The sequence below is a fragment of the Eucalyptus grandis genome, chromosome 4 (assembly GCF_016545825.1).
Source record: "Eucalyptus grandis isolate ANBG69807.140 chromosome 4, ASM1654582v1, whole genome shotgun sequence".
NCBI classification, from domain to species: domain Eukaryota; kingdom Viridiplantae; phylum Streptophyta; class Magnoliopsida; order Myrtales; family Myrtaceae; genus Eucalyptus; species Eucalyptus grandis.
Genome location: NC_052615.1, coordinates 37,815,896 through 37,834,380, shown reverse-complemented (window position 1 = coordinate 37,834,380; position 18,485 = coordinate 37,815,896). Strand labels below are relative to the sequence as shown.

The following is an 18,485-nucleotide window of genomic DNA, read 5'->3' as shown; positions in this document are numbered from 1 at the left end:
GCGATTAGTCCTAACTTGGATTTGGCCAATAACAAGACAAATAGGTAAACAAATCATTAATTTACTGAATCCACATAAATTTAGCTGCAACAATCACCTAGGGGGAGACGACACTCCGCCTTGAACCCCTTGCATCCAACCTGGCATCACGAGGTCCCTTGAGAAGTTATTCAACCATTCTCAGACCTCTGGAGAGAATACCACTACTCCTCATCACCCCTCTCCAGGCATCCTGATACCCGGGGTCTCACCTTGGCTCTTTAGCCAACCACACATTCACAAGTCCGTCTTGTTGCAGCACCAACAACTTCAGTATGTGAAACAATCACAAATAGGTCTAAACATACATCATTAGATACTTCAAGGTATAAAGGAACCCCATTAGAGGCGACAAAGTAAGAGCCAATATTTTCCTGCAGAAACTCAAAATCTGCCAACATGGACAGAACAAAGCAAAATCAAGTAATCTCAGTATTTAGGGCCAAAACCATGGTAAACTATCACAGAAAATTCTCAAATTTTAATACGTGATAGCAAGATCCTAAATGAACACTTTTCGTGAAGGAAACCAAGTCCGGTTCCTTCTGTTAGGAGAGCAGCAATGTGGTCCATGCAGCTCAAAATTCCTTTCGTCGAACATAACTAACAACCGGGAGGTTTAATCATTTCGAAGTCTGAAACTCAGTAATATGCTTTGAAATTTTGATATGTTATTACTATGGATGTGTCCTACAACTTTCATTATGTTTGAGGTCCAATTCTTTCTAGAAAATTACAAAAAATTCTTGGAATCATCAAAAGTCTTGCTATTTTCTACAATACAGCTTACCGTTTTAAAGAAAAATACTCTAGACAACACATTTTCTCATCAATCTTGCTATAACTAGATGTTGAACTTAATCCAATGGATGTTCTCTCATGTAAACTTGTTATTTTCCTTATCTCCATCATTAGAAATCAAAGCGACATAAAACAAAAAGGCTTTCCATCTATATTTCTCTAGAACATAATGTTTTGCACCGTTTTCTTCATCTCTAGCTCAACTAAATCATTACTTTCTCTACCAAACTCTCTTATAGTATTTCGACACTCTTCCATAGGATCTAAGGTAAACATAGCACGTTTTCACTCACCTAGAATCTTCCACAGCAAAAGCTATAAAATTAACAAACCGAGAGGGTTCAATAAGTCTAGTTCTACGAATTTATACTGAATTGCAAACTAAATTGCAACACTCCAACCACGTGCAAATCTTAACTCAAGAACACATTAAAATCACGAGTTCCAGACCACATACAAGGCTCATTTTCAATTAAACTTAATGGAACTAAACTACCCTTCCTTCGCACCCAAAAGGAAATGAAATAATCTAATACTTGGCAATTTCCCCTACGACACTACTATCCCCCATCCTCAATACCCATGACCACAATTCAGTCCAAGGTAACCACTCACAACGCTTGGGGTCCGTGGGTTGCCAACCCGGTTAGAACCCGACACCCACATCTCACCAGCAATGGCCGCACAAAATCCAGAATATATTCTAATAAACTTTAATGGAGAACATCGTTTCAGTCTTTAATTTCAAGTCCAGTTACCCAAAATTCATCAAACGATAACAAGAATAACAGCCCCCAGAAACATTGAAACTCTCTGGATACAGTGATCCGCCGCTCAAGGAAGGTCGATTCTAGAAAATGGAGTTGAAGAAACGTGTAACAAAAAAGAATAGATAACGGACGCATGCACGCATGGCTCCCTATGATTTACCCATATAGATGGGACTCCAAGAGTGACGCCCGGTCACAACCAGACATCAACCGGCTTCATCGACTACCGATTCTAACCATGGACAGAGCTTTACTAGCCGTCCCCTGCACCCCCATCGCAGCTACCCAACCCTAAACCAATATGCAGCACCAAGCAAGCATATTCATGAATGCGAGACTACAAGGACAGCTCCACTTGCTTGGATCTTTTACCGGCGGAAGAGGGAGGAGGCGTTGGGCGAGCTGGGGCTTTGCGGCCTGTTGTGGTAGCTCCGAACGGGACAGAGTAGCGGCGATTTCGCTATTGGACAAAGGCACGGGGCGGAGAGGGGCAGAGATCGGGTCGGGTTTTGGCGAAACAAAGTGAAAATTAGAGAAGAGGAGAAATGGTTGTCTCGGCTGAGAGGAGAAGGAGAAAACGCAGGTCTCTTCGTGAGCTAGAGGGTGTCGAGCGGTTCAAGGAAGGAAAAGGATTAAAAAAATACAAGTGTCGTTTCCCCCTTTCATCTCAACACCACCTGGCTGCAACGTGGGGAATAAAATTCCTCTTGAAAGAAAATCCCCCTTTGTATGGAAGAGTGAGTCGTGACTTTATTAAAAGAACACTTGGTGTTTTAATCTAATCATGAACCTTAATCTATAATATACTTAACTTAATTGACGAGCAAAAGAAAATCTGGGGTGTCACACTTGTAGTATGATGTAACAAGGAAAAATGGCCTACGATAGAAGGGCTTATAAATGTAGCTGATCTAATTTTATGTTTGTAAATGGTTGTTTTCTTAGGTGCTTGTTGTTGTTTGGGTATTATTTGTAACACTTCCGCATGTGCTTAATGAAAAAATGAAACAAGATGGGACGGCGATGTGCCTAGGACATCGCTAAAATAACCCTTATTGCTCGAGACCCTGGGAATGGAGTCGGTGTCAGAACACTATTCCTCTCTCCTCGATGCTACTGCTGAAATTTTCTTTTACTTTCTTAGTTTCATGTTTTTGCTGTTCAGTTTTTGTTATCTTACCCGGATAGAGAAGGCCCCACCTCATTATTAGGAATAGCTTTTTTGGCAATTTATCAAAACTTATCCGGGTCCATGTACTTCGCCAAATTGACAATACGATAAACTCTCATCTTGTCGGGGCTTTATGACCAAAAACAAAAATCTTATTAGGGCTTTTATTCGAGCAGTCAAACGTGGCAAGAACATTCTCAATACACAAATACTCTCAAGTAATTTATGTTTACTTTAATTTCTAGGGTTAATACCTCAAACTTGTATGCCCACGATAAATTTACCCTTCACTAGTTTACGTTAAATCTTACTATCAAATTGTTAAGTCATATAACATGTGATAGTCGATGGATAGATCTACTAATTTGAGATTTTATCATTCGTTTATTATAGGTGTACCGGTTTGTAATTTTTCGTAACACTAATTCAATTTAATAAATGGTAAATTTGTTATAAATACACAAATTTAGAGTTTTTAATGGTAGAAAATTAGCTTGGTATAAATTTGTCATAAGTGTATTGATTTAGAATTGTTGGTGGTTATTAACTCTAATTCCTATTTTTATCTTACTTTTACCGAGCAAAAAAAAATCTAATTCCTATTTTTCTTTCTATAATTCCTTTTTGTGGCCATTTGATCTCTCTATAATCTGGTGCAAATGCAGATTAGGAAAACCGAAAAGGGGGGGGGGGCGCGAATAATGAATGTCCCTACTCTGAATTGCTAATAAATTTAGGCAACTTTTCGTTTTAAGTTGCCGAATATTTTCAATATTAAACTTCAAGCCCCCACTTGTTCTCTCTTTGGTTTGGCTAGTCCCCTCAATTTCTAACTTTTTGCAATTGGACCCCTCCTCGGCTTTTCGGTTTCAAAAAGCCGGCCCTTGCCGAATCCCTCAGAAAAGCTCAAAAGCTTGCCGCCAAAAAATCACTCCTTCAGATTCAAATCACCATACACAGAGCGAGAGAGAGAGAGAGAGATGGAGGGGAAGAACGCCGGGGCGTCGCTGGACTCCCTCATTGCCGCCTTCAACGCCCGCGTCGCCGAGCTCCAGGAGCTCGTCATCGCTCGAAACAGTGAGTCCCGAACCTCGATCCCCTTGCTGCCGTCCGTCGAACTCGATCTCGATTCCTGATGATTTTCCCTCCTTTCGGGTTTGCTCCCATTCCGATCGATCGGACCAGTGTACCCGGGAAGCAGCATCGCCGATCTGTCGGCGGTCGACGCCGCGCTGAAGGCCATGGAGCTCCAGGTGCAGGCCATCAAGGGCCGGCTGCGCGACGAGGCCGCAGCCATCCCTAAAGCCAAAGTAAGTTTTTTTTTGCCCCCTTTGATCAGCGTCCGCTGATGGGGAAATTAGTCTTGGTATAGGGTGTTGGTTACCTGTTGAAGTTAGGTCTGTTGGGAATTGGTAGTTTGTGATTGGCGAGGCGATTGCTTAGGCGGAGATGTAAAATGGTGCCCTGATTTGGGCGGTGGAAACGTTGTTCTTGAAGTCGAGATTGCTTTTCTCAATCGTGGGGTTTCTTTCTTTAATTGTGGTTCTCGAGTGCTCACCGCCAGGTTTCAGGAAAGTGGAATGCTACCGTAATAACACGCGAATCCAATTGCGTCCTGTCTAAAATCTTTCTATTCAATTTGGAAGAACAGTCTCTTCTTTTTGACTTGTTTTTGGCTGAGATATTGTATTGGCAAAGGATGCGAGTGGAAGGAACATTATTTACCAGCTTCCATTTTGATTTGCTCAAATCTCTCAATTGCATCCAGAAAAAAAAAAATTGAACTGCTGGAGGATCTGTGATTCTTTCCCTCTCTTTTAGCCCCCATTGTCCATCTCATTACATCATTGCTTTCGCTGCAGAGGCTTATTGAGGCATCACTACGGCAGAAGAAGAAGTTGCAGAGTTTATCTATTCATGTTCCATCTCATGTGCCAGAAAGAATGACGATGTTAAATGCAGATACAATTAGCTGGTGGTTAAATAGAATGTGTTCTGTACCAAGATATAACTGCGTGCTGCATATAAAATAGTTTGCAGTTCTCACTGGCTTTTGCTTACAGCAGGCTGCATGATGCTGGTAACCAACATCCCAGTGTTGGGAATTTGAAACTTGAGGGAGAGCCTGTTGCGATACCCAAGGTAAATGCAACAATGTGCTGAATGATTAGGGAAAAAGGCTGATCAAAGTGAAAAGCCATTACTCATTAAATTAGGTGAGGCATGTAGGCTGGAGTGTGCCCATTTGGGTATACTGAAGTCAGCCTTTTAGAGAGAAATCAGTACAACAAAAACACATGGTATGCCAATGTCTGAACTAACTTGCAGAGCACTAGAAGTCTCAGGTTGTCCAAATTAACTGCCTGTGAGATTCTGGCTAAAAACTTAGCTGATTATCTAGCATGTATGTGGTTTGAAGAATTAGCTCAGTGTTTCTGTTGGATTCAAGCATGCTTTTCATGCAATAAGTTAGTGAAAATAGTGATTAAAATGGCCGTCATTTGAATGTTAAAAATAGCGGAGAAAAAGTTCCTCCAAGCGATCTTGGCAACACCTTTGCTTGTGTATATATATGCAACATTTTAGCGGTCTCTCTACATCAAGGGTAACAACCAATGATGTGATGATGAGGTTTGCAATTGCATGCAATTTGAACTGGCTGGGGCAGCCTCCTAAGTTCAAAACAAAGAGGTGCCAAAACCCAATTTGCGACCACCCTTTGAAAATTGATGGAATAACTAAATCAAGCTAATAAAATAGAAGATGTCATTGGATAATGCATTTTTAGCATATAAATGACCTTATACATTTGAGAACTCTTCACAGTATACTTTCCACATAACTACCAAGCTAAAATCTGCAATTTACTGTGCTTGTTTTGATGGGTATTGCATTTCACTGGCATTGATCTAATTTTAGGTTCTCTTATTCTGAAAATAACTGATGGCACAATCATTCTTCATTAGGTTGCTCCTCTTAAATCATCTTTGAAAATGACTTGATGGGTTTCTTCTTCTTTGCTCTAGTTAATTCTCGTTGCAATATATGGCATTTACCACGTATAAGGCACTTTTGACAATCACCTTTTATAAATTAACATGTTTAGGAGAAAAAGGGACGTGCTCCTCCACCGTTGTGGTACATTTCAGCAGATGAACTGGATTCACTGTCATCGTAAGTAGCTTCCAGTCCATTGCTACTTTAATGTTTGCTATCAGAGGGGTCTCATTTCAGTGTCATTTCGCTACTGCAGTTGTGTATAAAGGCATACGATATTAGCACAAAGCACTGAATATACATTCATAGTATACACCTTAACAACAAAAAGGACTATTATTAAGAGAAGTCAGGTCCATTTATGATTTTCAGCCAAATATTGCCAAATCTTAGCTTGAATATTCATGAAGAGTCACTCTACCTATGTTGCGCTCTTCTTGGTAGCCTGTTTCTTCTTACTGTCTAAATGGTTGGGGAAGGGGACTACAAGGAGTTATGTCACTAGTCTTGTTTTCAAAGATTCCTTTTTACTCAGATGATTAAAGTGCCCAACTTTTCCCTTAAATTGCAGATACATGAGAGGAAGACTCACATTAGAGAAGGTCAATGCAGCTATTAATGACATGGCTGCTTATGCTGAGGCGAATGTACAACTTATTGTGGCCCCAAAAAAGAAGGTTTCATTACTTTTGACTCTTGTATTTCGATGTCTGATATTTGCTTATGATCTCGCTGATCGTTTTTTGTTGTTTAGGTGGGAGAAAGTCTTTGGGAGAAGGCACTGGTAAGTATATTTCACTACAGACTGCATAAACCATCTCAACTATCTGTTCTCACTGTGGTTGATGCTTGCACCTTTCAGAGTTGAAATTAACCTTCCAGACTTGTTTCAAGCAGTTGCTTTTAGAACACATGATTTTGAGATTGGAAATTTTTTTAATATAAAATTATGGGCTATGGTTTAGTGTACTGACTAGTCATCAAATTTACAGTCAGTGTCATTTTTGATCTTTAGTTCTCTTTATTCTCATTAATTATGCAGGAATTAAGAGACATTGCAATGACAGAAGGCATAAAAGGAAAACATTTCTTTCTTGAGTCTGACATCAAAGGACCGAATCTGAAGCTTGACAACACAGGGAAAGCGATACTGACTGTGAGTAACCATCTTCTATTTTTCTGCCTAAAAATTTCCTTGTTGAAGGATTTGACCATGTGCATGCTTGTACCTAGTCGATCTGAAATCGGGGGAATTTGGATCTTCTAATTTGGGTTTTAATCATTATCTCTGCAACACAGATTAACCTAGTATTTGTGTCTTTGGCTGGTGTAAGGTTTTTGGGGGTTTCATGTTTGAAGATATTTCCATGTGACAGTTTCTGTTCACCTCAAACAATATAAAACCCGACTTATGGAAATTGGAGGTTATTTGCACATTATGTACTTTGGGCATAACTTCATGGGAGGGATGCATAAGGCTTTCCAGTTATGTTTGTTGGGAACCTGCAATAGCTTGAGTGTTTACTGCCAAAATCATCAATTCTTATGAACTACTAGGCTTCCATGGAGGAACATATTGTTGGAGATGGTTATAGTAAACTCCTAGAACTTTTCGGATGCTGCAGAAAATGGTAGTTGCCATTAATCCTCTGCCAATTCAGCCTCAGTACAACATGGGCAAGCACACATTTCATTACCATTAGTAGAACTACAATTGATTATCCAATATCCATACAGTAGAAAAGCATCTCTCCCCAAATCTGGTTGTCTGTTATTAATTTTGCTCATGAAAGGAATAGCTCACTGCATTGGGTCTTTTGGTCTGGCTCACTGAGATTTGCCAGCCTTTTTTCATGCCACAGCCTGAAATTCTCATGGGGTTGTCATTAAAGTTGTGTTTACTCATGAATGGCCTCTTCAGCGAAACTATCATCCTTGCACATTTCATTCTTGCAGGTTCTTCGGCACCTTGGTCGGATAAGTGAGATTAGGAGTGGTCATAACCGTGTTATTATACTACTGAAGCCTCATTGAAGTTTGCCACATGACCAACCTGATGATCAATTGCTCGTCTCTGTTCATCTAATTTTAGTTATTCACTTCCTCTGTATGGGGTGAGATCTTGTTCCTGTAATTGGCTGCCATGTACAAAGAACATGATTCGACGGTATTTATCAAGATAAATTTTGTTTTTCCCCTTTTTTCCCTAGTTATGTCCCTGTTCTGGAAGCTGGCTTTCCTGCTTGTCTTGTGAACTGTTATTTTTTTTTTTAATTATTTTTTTGGAATGATTAGACCTCACACATGTAGCTTTGAAGAATGAAAGCGTACCGGGCATTGAAATTTTCTTGGTAGTCTGTTGCATCATGTTGGCACCGACTTTGTTTAGATGCCAGTTGATAAGCCATGCCAACAAGATGCTGCAATTTATCTACTCTGAGGTGTATATCTGTAGCATTGCAGATAACTATATACTTAACCGTGAACAAACAGTACTTTATCATTTTATTATCAATTTCCACATGCCAATGCATTTGGGCAAAGCTTTTCTTCCAAATTCCAAGATGGGTGAACAGTCTGAAACATTAGTAGTTTTATCTTTTTAACCCATTATTTTTTGACAGGATGATTAAAACCATGTGATCGCAACAATAATTTCTCATCATCTTCCAAGTATATGCCAGAGAGAGAGCGAGAGAGAGAGATAGAGAGAGAGAGAGAGAGAGAGAGAGAGAGAGAGAGAGAGAGAGAGAGAGAGAGAGAGAGAGAGCCTTTGACACAGCCTGAAAAAAGCTGTCCTTTTGTATTTAGGTGGTAGACGCACGATGGATCTACTAAACTCCAAGCCTAAATCAGGGCTTATTCTCCAAGTTGCACTGCCCACTAGGGTGGTTTCTGATGCAGAGGCCAATATGCTCACATGGATCTCTAGATCAGATCCCTTTTGTGCTCTGAGTCGTAAGTACCTCTTAGCACTTCTATATAGGTCTTTCTTCTATATAAAGCAGAGTCAAGATTATGCATCACAAGCAAGCCTAGCGCCTTTCTAAATTGCAGTCCTTGGACATCTGATTCCCACTGAAATGGCTTCTAAAACTGTTGCAACTGGTGCTATTCTCCTTATCAACCTCCTCTTCTTCACCATGGTGAGCTCGACTCACGTTCCCTGCCCTCCACCGCATCCAAAGATACCCAAACACCCATCACTGCCATCCCCGGCTGCTGCCACTTGCCCGAGGGACACCCTCAAGCTTGGGGTGTGCGCCAACTTGCTGAACGACTTGTTGCATCTTGTCGTGGGCACCCCACCAAAGACTCCTTGCTGCAGTCTCATTGAAGGGCTCGCAGACCTGGAGGCTGCAGTCTGCCTCTGCACTGCCATCAAGGCCAACATCCTGGGGAACAACCTCAACATCCCCATTTCTCTGAGCCTGCTCCTGAACTACTGTGGGCAGGGTGTCCCAAAAGGCTTCCAATGTGCTTAGAGCACACTGTTCTCACTTCACCACTTCGAATTTGCTTCTTTTCTTCAGTTGTCTGTTCATTGTTTCGTTCATTCTTGTCCATCTTGATTGGAATATATTCTGGCCTTCTTTAGCAGCCGGTTGATTTGTTGATCAAAATGTAATGTGATCTCATCAGTCAATTCAACGTCAATAAGAGTACATTGTTGGTCGTGTCATTCTGGTGCTAGTGTATCTTTTTTTCATATCCTTCTTATCTAGCATATAAGAACGAGTTGTAAGACAAACTTGTCCCGGCTGCTTGAGACGACTGGGCCAGCCTACTCTTCCTGTCTTTTAGCAATATGCCTATATCTTCGCAATTATATATATACATATGCACACACATCAATGACCCCTCGAGGAAACGCTTCTGGAAAATCATTAGCTGCTGCATTATCTCAGCTGCGCTGTTGGTTAAAAAGAATTTAAGTGTTTGCATGTTAAGAAACCCTGTATAGTCTCTACGATAAGATACTCGTGAATGGACCCATCTGAAACAACCCTCTCTCCCCCACATCGATATAAACCATTCCCGCTTCTCAAATTTCCTAGTCTTTCTTTGCCTTCAGCTATGGCAATCACCTCGCGATGGTCGTGTAAGTCATAATTTCATATGACAAGCATGTTCTATTTTTGGTTTATTACATCTCTGTTTGAGTAATTATGATGCAAGTTTTCGCATGAGGACTGATTTATTATGGTATATGTTATTGACCATATTGTAAATGTGTGATGTTTGAGGCGATGATAGTTTTTCTTTTTGTAGGTGCAAGAAAAAATTCATTATATTTTTTATTTCTGTGAGTCTCAAGCGAAACTCGCATGATCTAATGGTTGTACACTGAGTTCACATGAATCTAATACATCCAATGATGGCTCTTATTCTGTGTCTTTGGAAACCCCCTCGCCGCCAATGAAACAAGACAAAAAGCAAAGTTAAAGAAATGACAATGAAGCAGTAGAAGAGTGACGGCCGTGAATGATCAGGCTACTCCTCATCCGCTGTGAAAGAAAGAGAAATCTCCTTAGCCACAATTTGGATATTAGCCACAATTTGGATAACCAACCTCTGGCATTGGAAGTATGCCTGCCTCTCTCTCTCTCTCTCTCTCTCTCTCTCTCTGAGTGTGTGATGGTCAGTCTTCTCCCCTATAAAATTCTTGCCACAACTCCGTTTCATGGCCTAACAAGCGCCACCAGTCGTACTCACTTGTCCTCTTGTGCTGTGCTGTCTATTAAAACAACATGATTGCTTGAACCTCTCTTTAACACTTGGTATCTTCTCACTTTCCCCATAGTATTCACCCGCTTCATTTCATGAAAATGGCTCCCAAGTGCCCTAGGCCCATGTTAACCATTTTGCTTCTCCTCAACATCATGTTCTTCACTTGTGTCTCGCCCCATAACCTCCCGTGCCCGCCAAAAGTCCCGGTGCCCTCTCCGCCGTCGGCCCCGGAGCAGCCAGGAAAGTGCCCCAAAGACACGCTGAAATTCGGGGTCTGCGGAAGCTGGCTTGGACTGGTCACCGAGAACATCGGCGCCAAACCCAGCAAGGAGTGCTGCACCCTCGTGGCGGGGCTTGCAGATCTCGAAGCTGCATTGTGCTTGTGCACCGCAATCAAGGCCAATATGCTGGGCCTCGTGAAGATCAAAGTTCCTCTTGCTCTTAGCTTGCTTGTGAACGGATGTGGGAAGAAGGTCCCCGAAGGATTTGTGTGTGCTTGAAATTAAGGATTAGCTCTGCGTATGCCTGTGTAGTTGCTGATTTTCTCTTCAAAACATTAGTGAAGTTCTAGTTCAAATGAAATGAAACCTCTTCATTCAGTAGACTAATCAAAGCATGTTTATGCTCTTGGTTTCTTTAACTATCAGAAAAAATGTCTGTCGTAAATAGCATATTTGTTGGAGCCATCCCAAGTCCCATTCCCACACTGAATCGAAGAGGCTTTTTATGGAAGTGATTAATAAAACGAAAACATAACTTAATTTTGTGGTATGACAAGTAAATTTTAAATCTTGTTGGCAAAATCGTGTACTAGACAACTATGAATTCTGGCTGCAAATTCATGGCCTCCCAATGGAATGGTGTAGTGAAGAGATAGTGCATCTGGTTGCCCGACATATGGGAGATGTAAAGGAAGTAAAAGTGGAGACAAAAGGGGTGGCCTTCCAGAAAGTGGGGAGAGCCAGAGTTGAATTAGACCTGGAAAAACCTTTAAGACCAGGCATACTATTTAATCTGGGAGAGGAGAAAGTTTGGTTGGATTTCAAGTATGAAAGGCTACCTAGATTCTGCTATTCCTGTGGTAGAATTGGACATTTCACTACCAATTGTGAAGAAATACCATATCATGCAGACATAATTGAAGATAGACAGAACAATAAGTTCGGTAATTGGCTAAAATCAGAGGTGAAAGTGCACAGCCCTTTTTGGGAACTCTTTTATAATGAACAAGTGGCTGAAGAAAAGGGGGAACTACAAGAGAGTAGTGATATATCCTCTCAAGATACCCAAATTGTCATATTTACCGGAGAGCAACAAGAAGGATCTTATGTAGATCAAACACAACCTCAAAACAGGGCACCAATGTATATTAATTTACCTGAACACCAAAGGGAGCAGAAACGGGAGAAAGGAAAGGGCATCATGAACATAAATGAACCTGAACAGCAAAACCAGCAAGCTGTTATTTCATCTTCCTGGCTCAAAAAAACAGGTGTAAAAAAGGAAAGCAAGATCGTGAAAAGCTCACCAGCCAAGAAGTTGAAGAGGTATACTCCTTATTACCCTTCAATAGTTGATATAGTCAGTCTGGATGAAACAAAGTTACAGGATACTCCCATCAGTTTTTCATAAGAAACCAGGGGAAAGGCTTCGGTGGCTAGCCTAAACAAGCCACCGGTTCACAAATGAGAGTTATTTGCTGGAACTGTCAGGGGTTGGGCACACCACTGACAGTTCAGAATTTAAGAGCCATGGTGGCTCAAGAACGGCCCAATCTTATCTTGTTAATGGAAACAAAAAACAAAGAAAAAATGGTAGCTCGTCTTAAAAGAAAATTAAAGTTCCAAAAAAGTTTTGTGGAGGAACTGCAAGGCATTGCGGGGGGGATGGCGGTATTATGGGATGAGCAATTGGAGGTGGAAGTGGAGTTCAGTTCTCAAGAACTCATAAACTTGATATGTTTTGATTATGAGAGTCGGAAAAAAATGCGGCTTACTTGTGTGCATGCTCCAAATAGATATGGGGAAAGACTTCAGCTATGGGAGAAATTAAGACAGATGGCTTCTTCTAATACACTCCCATGGATGTGTATGGGAGATTTCAATGAGATACTTTATTATTGGGAGAAAAGGGGCAGCAGGATGGCTGAGAGTTATAGAATGCAGGCCTTCCAAGATTGCATCCATGATTGTTCTTTAATGGAAATTGATTGTAAAGGATGTGAGTTTACCTGGTCAAACAATAGAGAAGGTGCTGATAGGATTCAGGAGAAATTGGACAGGGTCTTCTGCTCAATGGATTGGCGGGTTACGTTTCCGGAGGCTGAAGCTTTTGCTCTACCGGCTGTGGGATCCGATCACACCCCCTCCTTGTGGTTAGCACTCCTGAAAATGTAAAAAAAAAAAGACTTTAACTTCGAAGCTTACTGGGTTGAAGATAATGATTGCAGGGAGATAGTAACACATGCATGGAACTCCCAACCTTGCATTCAAAGAGGACTGAAAGAAAAACTATTTTCTACCAGCCAAGCATTGAAAGTATGGAGCAAACAGAAATTCCCCAATAATAACACTCGCATTACGGCTTTGAAGAAGGAGCTTCAATCCATCACAAACAGCCATCGGAATTATCAAGATACAAACAGAATTAAAAGGATAAAAGAAGAGCTGGAAAGTCTATGGCGCAGGGAGGAAATGTTTTGGGGCTTGAAATCTAGAATTAATTGGCTTCGTTGGGGAGACAAAAATACAAAGTACTTTCATGCAGCAACCATCCAACGGAGACAAAAAAACAGAATTCAGATGCTGAAAAATGAAAAAAATCAGTGGGTTAGAGGTAAACAGCAACTCCAGCACCTCACCACATCTTTTTTCAAGGCACTATACACCTCGGAAGGAACTCGCAACTATGACCCTGTCTTAAATCAATGCCCTTTGCTAATCGGAAATGAAACAAACGATTGTCTAGTGGCGGAAGTAACTATGGAAGAAGTACGTGCTGCAGCTTTCCAATTAGGAGCTCAGAAAGCCCCTGGCCCAGATGGTTTAAACGGTCTGTTTTACCAGCATCATTGGGATATAATCAGTCATGATATCTTAAAAGAAGTTCAAGGTTTCTTTCTCTCAGGGGTTTTGGATCCAGCCCTTAACAGCACACATATTACTCTAATACCAAAGGTTCCCCATCCAGAGAAGATTGATCAATACCGCCCTATCAACTTATGCAACTTTGCCTACAAGATTATCTAAAAAATTCTAGCAAATAGACTGAAGAGATGGCTGCCAATGCTGATTTCAGGCGAGCAAAGTGCTTTCATGAGTGGAAGACAGATTCAAGACAATATTTATATTGTACAAGAAGTACTGCATCAATTGAGAAAGAGGAAAAGAAAGAAGCATTTTCAAGCGGTACTCAAACTTGACATGACAAAAGCCTATGATAGGATTGAGTGGGACTTTCTAGAAGGGTGCATGCTGAAAATGGGGTTCTGTGCTAAATGGGTTAATTGGATAATGCAGTGTGTTACCACAGCCACATTTAAAATCAAACTCAATGGGGAATCTCTTCTTGAGTTCACTCCCTCCAGAGGCATTCGGCAAGGCGATCCTATCTCACCCTATCTATTTATATTGGTAGCAAACATTTTATCAACTTTGATGGGAAAGGCGCTACAAGAAGGAAACATTAAGGGAATTAAACTGAATAGATTCTGCCCTACTTTAACTCATTTGTTATTCGCAGATCATTCAGTTTTCTTCTTAGATGGTTCTATCCAGGAATGCCAAAATGTTGCTGCTGTCATTAACCAATATTGTTATGCTTCAGGACAAGCTGTCAACTTAAACAAATCAGGGATATTTTTCAGCAAAGACTGTCCACCGTTGCTAAAGGAAAACATGAAGAGAGAACTACGAGTACCAGAATTAGAACGAACATGAAAGTATCTGGGACTACCATCTGATTGGGGAGTATCAAAAAAGCAGATGTTTGGGTGGATACTGAATCGAATTAACATGAAACTGGAGGGATGGAAGGAGCAACTCATATCAAAAGCAGGTAAAGAAATTCTTTTGAAATCAGTAATGCAGGTGGTACCACAATACGCCATGTCAGTTTTTAAAATCCCTGTGTCAATTTGCAAAGCGATAGAGAAAAAAATAGCAAATTTCTGGTGGAAAAACAATGATGTTCAAGTTGGTCTACATTGGAAACGATGGGAAACCATGAAGATGAGAAAAGATAGAGGAGGAATGGGTTTCAGAGATCTGGTCACTGTAAATAAAGCCTTATTGGGGAAGCAAGCCTGGAGGATGGTTAAAGATCCGAACGCACTATGGGGAAAATTAATGAAGGGGCTATATTTTAATCACTCAGAGTTTTGGCATGCTGATTCTGGTTGTAACCCTTCATGGGGATGGAAAAGTCTGTTAATAGGAAGAGAGGCTATTGCAAACTCAGTCAGATGGTCGATCGGAAGCGGCGAATTAGTTAACATTAGAACAGATAAATGGCTGAGGAGAGGTTTAATAGGAGGGCCAGCAAATAGAAACGATCCCAAGAAAGTATCATAGTTAATCTTACCGGGAACACAGGTGTGGAATGAACCATTGGTAAGAAATATGTTTGATGATCAGACAACACAGGAAATTCTTGCAACACCAATCAATGGTTCTTTTTTTAATGATGAACTGGTATGGACGGGCACACAACATGGATCATTCACAGTTAAGAACGGGTACAACTTGTTGAGAGACAACATCACAGAAAACACAGTCAATCAGCACCCTTCCTCATCATACCAAACCCCATCAGCATTATGGCATGCAATTTGGCACATGAAAATCAACCCGAAAGTGAAGTTTTTCATATGGCGGGCTTGTCAAAACGCTCTACCAACTAAGGAGAATCTATGGAAAAGAAGAATCTCACCTGACCCGCTATGTGACTTATGTAGAGCCACGGTGGAGACGACCGAACATACTCTTCTCCTCTGTCCTTGGGTTGCAGGGGTCTGGAATCGCCTGGAAATAACATAGCAAACCAACGCACATGAAATCAAACGCATGGATGAATGGCTTACAAATTTTACAAGCAAAGATTCGCACCTCCCCTCTCTAGAGACAATTGGCACCCTCCTATGGCAGGTATGGAAGAGCCGAAATGATTTCATCTTCCGAGGAACCAACACAGAGGCTTGCAAAGTGATAGATCTAGCAAAATTTCCGCAAATCAGCTACCAAAAGTGGGGATCTGGAGATGAACTTGCAAAGAAAACCGAAGAACCGGAGATCCGACCCACCTGGCAAGCATCGAAGCCTAGATGCCTCAAACTGAACGTTGACGGATCGCTCGGGGAAGGATCAACGAAGGGAGCCGTGGCCTGCGTCGTGCGGGACTCCTTCGGCACCCTATTAGATGGATTCTCGAAGAACATTTGGGAGGAATCAAGCGCACAAGCTGAAACCCTAGCAGTCCTCGAAGCCCTAAAGTTTATGAAAGAGAGAGACTACGTGAAGTTATCTTGAAACTGACAGCAAAAGCGTGTTCTCCAGCTTGAAGCACGAACGGGAAACTCAAGTTAACGCACGTGGGGCGGCGAGGATGTGTCGTCTTCTTCTCCAGCAGATGCCGCGAGTGGGCCTCGCGTTTTGTCCTCGCTTAGCAAACCAGGTAGCGGACTAGGCCGCACGAAATCAACACCTGAAGTCCCTTCCTCCGAATTGGTGGGCCTCGCCTCCTTCAAGCCTTTGTGCTCTTTTATGTTTCGACGCCCCGGTAGCGGGCCAAAGCGGGTTTCCGCTTATATGATAAATAAATTTCATCCTTTTGACAAAAAAAAAAAAAAAAAACTTGGTCAGGTGAGTTGATGGTATGTTACCGGCAATATTAGCAATTTGGCAACTTTAAATGCATATTAAGTTATCAGCTATTTCAGAAGTTGAACAATCATGACAAAAACTTAACGATAAAAATAAAAACTTACTGGTGAAATTAATAACTTACCAACGTAGATTTGCTTATATAGTAGTAAATTACTCGCAAAATAAATAATTTACTAATTTTATGTGGAATGGTAGTTATTGGCTCATTCATTAATTTACCACTCAAAACACAAAAAATATCAGTACTTACTATCTATTATTACGAGGAGGAAATCTACGTGCAAATGTATCAAAGGAGGAGAAAGAAGATGATGCAGTATGTACTATCTATTTATGACACGAAAAAGACATCTCCATCAATTGAAGTTTAATTCTATTATTTTGGCTAAGTTTAAATTAACTATTTTGACTAAGTTCAGATCTAGATATAATTATCTTTAGCATTTGAAAATGTTTAAATATTGACTTTCTCTATAGTAGCATCTGGAAATTACGTGTGACATGTAAACAATCAGTAAAGTTACTGGGCTAATGCCAAGCATCATGCCACTTGGTAAGCACAGAGAAAAGAGAATGCCACGTGGCAAATACACGAGGGAACACTCTTTGAACTCTAACTTCAACTATGAATATATTATAATTGACATGAAAGTATAAGAGGTTCGGTTAGGTTGTATTAACTTGGATAGAGAGAATTACCGAAAGAATTTTAAATTTATTATATGGATGTCAATTAAGTATAAAACCTTATAACTTTCCATTGTAATGTTCCGATCAATTTTGATCGCAAATCGGTGATGTGGGCGCTAGATATCTTATATGGCACCGCTGGTGCTAAAGTGGATAATTTTTGTAATTATTTAAAAATATTTTGAATTTTAAAAAATTTTTTTTTTTTTTTTTTTTTACCAATTGTGGCTAGTAGGCAAGGGCTTAAGCCCTCACTGGTTGTGGGCAAGAGCCGCCTTGTAGGCCCTTACCAAAAAAAGGAGATTCGAAAAAGAAAAGAAAAATAATATTTGAAAATTCAGATTTTTTTTTAATTGTAAAAATTATTTACATTACCGATTTATGACTAAATGGCCGGAAGGACTATAGTGACAAATAATTAAAAAAATTCAGGGCTAAAATAACCAAATTGATCTTTACCAAAAAAAAAAAAAAACCAAATTGAAAGGTCTTGACAAAATTGACATCCGTATAATTAGTTTAAGATTTTTTTGATAATTATTTTCACTAATTAGGTCATGATGCATAGTTGTTTTTCTAAGAAATCGATGACAATCTAGTAAGACACGATGACCTGTCGGGTTAGGGGTAGATACATTTGTGTCTTTCAATGGTGTACAAATGTCAAGCAACATCGTGCAGCAATATATGTCATATGTGACATCATAGGACGAGTAGCAACGTACCTTACTTACAATAAACAAATGCACTATCATTCATCGTGTAATTATTTTAACTATCTCACATGATTAAACTTTAAATAATAGCGCTCACCTATGAAGCACCAACACTCTCCCAAAGTATTTGTATCGTGTCGACATTCTTTAATACTCGGTCAACATGTGTTGAAAAATTAGACACTTGATTAACTTTCCCGACACTTTTTGATATTTAAGTTTGAAATTCCGACATGTGAGTTCAGAATTCCAATATGTAATTCCCATGGGTACGAGGTCAATATTGAAAATTCTCAATTAATAAAGAGTCAAAATGTAAATATATAAAAAAAAAAAAAAAAGAAAATAAGAAAAACCTAATCTTCTCTTCTATGACGCACAATTTACCTCTCAAGTTTGTTTTTTTTTTTCTCTTCTCTTCCGACACATTTTGACAAGTGAGCCTAGAATATAAATTGTTTTTTATTTTTCCTTCCAAGTTTTGTGAATTATTGGAATGGAACTAAATCTGTCAAATTGAAATAATGAATGCTATTAACGAATGGTGGATTAATGTTTTTAGTATAAATTGATTCTATATTCTTTTTTAATTATTTAATTATTTGTGAATTTGAATCAAATATATTTAATTAAAATAATAATAAAAATGATAATTTACCATGTATGTATAAAAATATATATTTAATAT

At 40.0% G+C, this 18,485-nt stretch overlaps 3 protein-coding genes across 4 annotated transcripts; all 3 read left to right on the top strand.

Annotated features, from left to right (window-relative positions):
• The first annotated feature begins 3,708 nt into the window (after window positions 1–3,708).
• On the top strand, window positions 3,709–7,983 carry LOC104442268 (spindle and kinetochore-associated protein 1 homolog). 2 transcript variants are annotated; one of them, XM_010055629.3, is made up of 9 exons: window positions 3,709–3,858; window positions 3,967–4,091; window positions 4,644–4,756; window positions 4,848–4,923; window positions 5,888–5,955; window positions 6,350–6,455; window positions 6,533–6,562; window positions 6,821–6,934; window positions 7,735–7,983. In XM_010055629.3, the coding sequence occupies exons 1-9, from the start codon at window positions 3,762–3,764 to the stop codon at window positions 7,810–7,812; spliced, it is 807 nt and encodes a 268-aa protein (XP_010053931.2). In that variant the 5' UTR covers window positions 3,709–3,761; the 3' UTR covers window positions 7,813–7,983. The 2 variants fall into 2 exon arrangements, with proteins under 2 accessions (XP_010053931.2, XP_010053930.2); XM_010055628.3 differs by having other exon boundaries at window positions 4,845–4,923.
• Window positions 7,984–8,741: 758 nt separating this feature from the next.
• On the top strand, window positions 8,742–9,458 carry LOC104442266 (14 kDa proline-rich protein DC2.15). Its single transcript, XM_010055627.3, has one exon. It carries the CDS (start codon window positions 8,862–8,864, stop codon window positions 9,261–9,263), a length of 402 nt encoding a protein of 133 aa, XP_010053929.1. The 5' UTR covers window positions 8,742–8,861; the 3' UTR covers window positions 9,264–9,458.
• A 1,078-nt stretch (window positions 9,459–10,536) lies between these two features.
• On the top strand, window positions 10,537–11,270 carry LOC104442265 (putative lipid-binding protein At4g00165). The gene has a single exon (XM_010055626.3). The coding sequence runs from the start codon at window positions 10,602–10,604 to the stop codon at window positions 11,007–11,009; it is 408 nt and encodes a 135-aa protein (XP_010053928.3). The 5' UTR covers window positions 10,537–10,601; the 3' UTR covers window positions 11,010–11,270.
• Window positions 11,271–18,485: the final 7,215 nt, after the last annotated feature.

Excerpts from the sequence above, each read along its gene's own strand:
- LOC104442268 (XM_010055628.3), top strand. The coding sequence starts at position 3,762 with ATGGAGGGGAAGAACGCCGGGGCGTCGCTGGACTCCCTCATTGCCGCC. Across the intron at positions 3,859-3,966 it reads GCTCGTCATCGCTCGAAACA|TGTACCCGGGAAGCAGCATC; the intron begins GTGAGTCCCGAA and ends CGATCGGACCAG. Across the intron at positions 5,956-6,349 it reads GAACTGGATTCACTGTCATC|ATACATGAGAGGAAGACTCA; the intron begins GTAAGTAGCTTC and ends CTTAAATTGCAG.
- LOC104442266 (XM_010055627.3), top strand. The coding sequence starts at position 8,862 with ATGGCTTCTAAAACTGTTGCAACTGGTGCTATTCTCCTTATCAACCTC.
- LOC104442265 (XM_010055626.3), top strand. The coding sequence starts at position 10,602 with ATGAAAATGGCTCCCAAGTGCCCTAGGCCCATGTTAACCATTTTGCTT.